The sequence below is a fragment of the Rutidosis leptorrhynchoides genome, chromosome 11 (genome assembly GCF_046630445.1).
Source record: "Rutidosis leptorrhynchoides isolate AG116_Rl617_1_P2 chromosome 11, CSIRO_AGI_Rlap_v1, whole genome shotgun sequence".
In the NCBI taxonomy this organism is placed as follows: domain Eukaryota; kingdom Viridiplantae; phylum Streptophyta; class Magnoliopsida; order Asterales; family Asteraceae; genus Rutidosis; species Rutidosis leptorrhynchoides.
Genome location: NC_092343.1, coordinates 351,417,594 through 351,422,320, shown reverse-complemented (window position 1 = coordinate 351,422,320; position 4,727 = coordinate 351,417,594). Strand labels below are relative to the sequence as shown.

General features: G+C 34.9%; 1 protein-coding gene across 1 annotated transcript; it reads left to right on the top strand.

Annotated features, from left to right (window-relative positions):
- Positions 1 to 1,925: 1,925 nt before the first annotated feature.
- LOC139875844 (arogenate dehydratase 3-like) lies at positions 1,926 to 3,909 on the top strand. Its single transcript, XM_071863138.1, has 2 exons — positions 1,926 to 2,535; positions 3,287 to 3,909. Exons 1-2 carry the CDS (start codon positions 1,926 to 1,928, stop codon positions 3,907 to 3,909), a joined length of 1,233 nt encoding a protein of 410 aa, XP_071719239.1.
- The last annotated feature ends 818 nt before the right edge of the window (positions 3,910 to 4,727 follow it).

Here is a 4,727-nt window from a genome sequence, read left to right as displayed (position 1 = left end):
CTAAGTAGCAGTAGCGCCTGAACTTCATCGCCAAGAGGCATCTCTACAGACGATAACTGGTTGACCAAGCTCTGAAACTCACTGGTATGCTCGGAAACTGAAGTTCCACTTTTAAGCTTCATGTTGACTAAACGCCTCATCAACAGGGCTTTATTCCGAGCAGTCTTGGCCTGGTACATGTCCTCCAACTTTTTTCAGAAGACATATGCGTATGTCTCTTGTGCAACATGGTGGAAGACACTATGATCAATCCATTGACGGATCTGACCAATAGTTTTTCGGTTTATCTTCTTCCACTCTTTCTCTTTGGCGGAATCAGAATTTGTACCCTTTAATTCAATAGGGTCAAACAAATCCTTACAGCTGAGGAGATCTTCCATCCGAGGTTTTCACAGCATGTAGTTGGTGGCAGTGAGCATAATCATGGCTCCGGAAGATGATCCTGACTCTTTCGTGGACATTATTGCCTTACAAATAACTTTTCAACACAAACGGGGTTGAAAACTTCAGAAAACTCAAACACTCGACGAACGCCTCTAACCTAGCTCTTGATACCACTTGTTGTGATTTATGAGATGATTGACTGGACGTTGGTACACACAAATTTGAGAGAAAATAACTCTATTACTCACAAGAATAGATTACAGAGTATTACAAAACTAAAAAAAAAAAAAAAAAAAAAAAAAAAAAACTCCCAAACTAACACACTAGGAATCTCACCACTATCTAGGATGTATTCACTCTTGGTTAGGATTACACTTAAACTCACACACACTAACTAGGTGTGATTACACTTTTCTGAAGGCATTACAAATGAGGTTTGCACTTCTATTTATAGAAAGCTTTGAAGAGGTGGAAAGGTGTGAACGGGATGGTGTGAACGCATAAAATGGTGGCTAGCCGTAATTGTTTTCAACTTTGCTACTTCCATATGAGTTGTCAAAGTTGACTAGCCGTCATTGTTTTCAAGTTTGCTTCTTCCACATGAGATGACGACATCTAGAAGAAGCTAGAATGAGGTATCTAGATGATACGACATCTAGAAGATACTAGATTACAGCTGGAAGCGTTATCACCATATACCCGGTCCATGACCCGACGGACTCGGGTCAGACCCGGCCTAATTATAACAGGTTTCGGATTTTCCCATCGAGTACGGGTCATTTTGTCATCCCTACATGTAATAGATAAAGATTAATTTCCTTTCTATGGAAACTAATTATATTATATATATATATATATATATATATATATATATATATATATATATATATATATATATATATATATATATATATATATATCATCAAATCAATACGAGAATATCAAAAATGAAATGGCTAATAAACCATGGTTCCAAAAGGTGCTTTCAGGTCTTCTTTTCCTTTTTTAGCTACATAAATACATATGATTTTCACAAAACATAACAATTGCATTGGATGCCCGATTGGTTAGGTGTTGTACATGGTGACCTGATGGTCTTGATCTCGAGATTAGGTATTTGTTGTATATTTTAATATCCAGGTATTACTAAAAGTCACCAACCATCTAATACACGAATGTACAAATTGGGCAGTTGTATGAGTTTGTAAACAATGATTAGGCATTTGTCAACTAATTTTACATTCCTATGATCATGATTTGTCATATGTCTAACATTATCATCAACTGTGTTAGATTTGTTTCCCAAAAGTGTATCATTTTACCTTATTAAGAAATTTGGTGAGATATTAATATGAGTCTTCTACTTATATATATATCTTCATGTCCTGTCCGATTCTTCCTCATCTCCTTAATTTTCATTATAATAATTTTACATAAACACCCAAAAAAAAAAAAAAAAAAAAAAAAAAAAAAAAAAAACATTCATGTTGTCTTTTGGTCAATCACTTGCTATCAACAAGTCCATAATATGGACTCAATTAATGTTACCTAGACTCAACCAATTCGCGGTTCAGTGTGCAACAAATCAACATCACGCATCAACTGATTCGTTCAATGATTCTGATTATGTTGCGTTAGCGATTAACAATTTCACATTCGCTGGAGCTAGCAAAAGTCGTAATGATTGGCAGAGCTCGTGTGCTATACTTGCAAGCACATGCGTCACAGAACAGCACGAAAATGAGAAATTAGTTACCAAAGATATGAAAAACATAACCAAGGTTAATGGCCAACAAAGTTTAGAACTAATACCTACTAAAAATAACCTTTCTAAGCCACTTACTATAAACGATATGTCTCCCGCCCCAATGCATGATTCTCCGATTCGTGTTGCGTATCAAGGTGTGCCAGGGGCGTACAGTGAAAGTGCAGCTGGTAAAGCTTACCCAGAATGTGAGTTCATTCCTTGTGATCAATTTGAAGTTGCTTTTCAAGCTGTGGAGCTATGGGTTGCGGATCGCGCTGTGTTACCTATTGAAAACTCGCTCGGTGGAAGCATTCATCAGAATTATGATTTACTTCTCAGACACCGCCTTCATATCGTCGGTGAAGTCCAACTTCCCGTCCGCCACTGTCTCCTAGCGTTGCCAGGTATTATGCTTTTTAATAAATAAATAATGTTAAATCTGTTCAGACTATCCGGAAAAGATTGATATTTTTACTCGGATGTACCCAAAAACTGAAAGGCTCAAAATTACAAAAATATTATATTAATCAATTCATTTATATACTTTTTCACAAATCAAATCACGATCATTTATCAAACAATTGAATCATGAAAATTCGTTTGTCAACTAACTTAAATCACGAAATTCTGTTTATCAAACAAATTAGTGGTATTATCTTTTTATATGTATTCAAAGGTTTAACGTTATAAGGGCCTATTGTTTATGTTTCGAACATGACGTTCTAAATTAATGAGACGGCCCTGGTGGTGACTGTTTTCGACCTTTTTCTCTGTCACTCAAGATATGTTGCTAATGAAGTTTGAACATTAGAGTAATGATATTCAAGTCTAAGACACTACCTTAAAAGTAAATCTACTATCAAACTTTTAGTTATTAACTTACTATTCTTATTGTATGTATTTGCATTTATGAGTAACCTATTAATATGGTGACGTTGCACCAGTTTTGGTGACGTGGCAGCATTTTTTGGTGACGTTATAACTTGTATTGGTTGTCATGTAAGCAAAAATAAGCCAACAATTAACTTGATGAGTAAGTTATTAGAAGTAGAAAATACATACCATAGAAGCATTTAACTTTTGACACATATAACAGAGATTTAGTAAATTTTGATATGTTTCAAAACATTAAACAAGAACATTGTCAAATATCAGGTGTGCATACACAAGATTTGAACCGTGTGATAAGCCATCCGCAAGCCCTAGCTCAATGCGAGCAAACACTAACGAAACTTGACCTAAAAGTCACTCGTGAAGCCGTTTATAATACTGCTGGAGCAGCAGAACTTGTCGCGAAAAACAACGTGCGTGACACAGCTGCAATCGCATCAGAGCGTGCAGCTAAACTCTACGGACTCAACATCCTAATCGACAACATACATGATGATTTCAATAACGTTACTCGTTTTGTAATGTTAGCGCGTGAACCAATTATACCACGAACTGATCGTCCTTTTAGAACAAGCATTGTGTTTGCACACGAGAATGGGACGTCTGTGTTGTTCAAAGTTTTGTCAGTTTTTGCTTTTAGGAATATAAATTTGACGAAAATCGAGAGCCGGCCTCATCGAGTTAAGCCGATTAGGTTCAAGGATGATGCGAATATCGGAACGGCGAAACATTTTGAGTACATGTTTTATGTGGATTTTGAAGCATCAATGGCTGATGTTAGAGCACAAAATGCATTATCAGATTTGCAGGAATTTACATCTTTTTTGAGGGTGTTGGGTAGTTATCCTATGGACATGACACCATGGTCTCCTTCTGATAGTGATTAATGATTTCTCAAGACAATTGAAGATACAAATAATTCCGATGAAAATCTTTTATTATTAACTTTGTTATTTTTTTCTTGTGAGATGTTATGTGTCAGAAATTGGGGATTTTATTGAAAATGGCTGTAGGAATATTTCTAAAATCCCCTCGTAAGGAAATACTAAAAAAATCAATATAGTTATACTCTTGATGATATGAATAAACAAATGCATCTGTATGGACTTTTGTGATAATCAGGAAGAAAAAAAAAGGTAAATTAAACACATTAAGTTAACAAAATGCCTTTGGGCCATTGATATATTGTGTAATCAAACTTTCAAAACTTCTTACATATTGTATTGCCAAAAACACTCAAATAATAACAATATTTGAAAGTTTGATTCATAGAATTGAATTTGATGCTGTTGAATACACAAATTTAAGTATAGTTTGATGTATTTCAGTGCACTTAATCCTAGATATTAAGCATAAAGTATAAAATTACTAAACCTAAACCAAAGACTAATCTTTTACTTAGAAAAAGGCATATAAGGCAGAGCATAAAGGTATAAACGTACTGATATTTTTCAAATGCAAAAGGTTGCAAGATTTTCAACCAAGTGCTTTCTATGTACACTTCTCCTTCTCAATCTGAACATATACATTTCAACCTGTACCACATTATTGTGGGTTGAAAATTTAGTGTAATCGAGAGATTTAGTCTACACTTGTAAATGAGTTAAGAAGTACGGAGTATACACCCATTAAGTGATAGATTATCCGGACCCAAGTGTTTTTCCTTTAGTCACTATAATGACTTAGTCAGCTCGAGTTTTGACTA

Excerpts from the sequence above, each read along its gene's own strand:
- LOC139875844 (XM_071863138.1), top strand. The coding sequence starts at position 1,926 with ATGTTACCTAGACTCAACCAATTCGCGGTTCAGTGTGCAACAAATCAA. Across the intron at positions 2,536-3,286 it reads CTGTCTCCTAGCGTTGCCAG|GTGTGCATACACAAGATTTG; the intron begins GTATTATGCTTT and ends GTCAAATATCAG.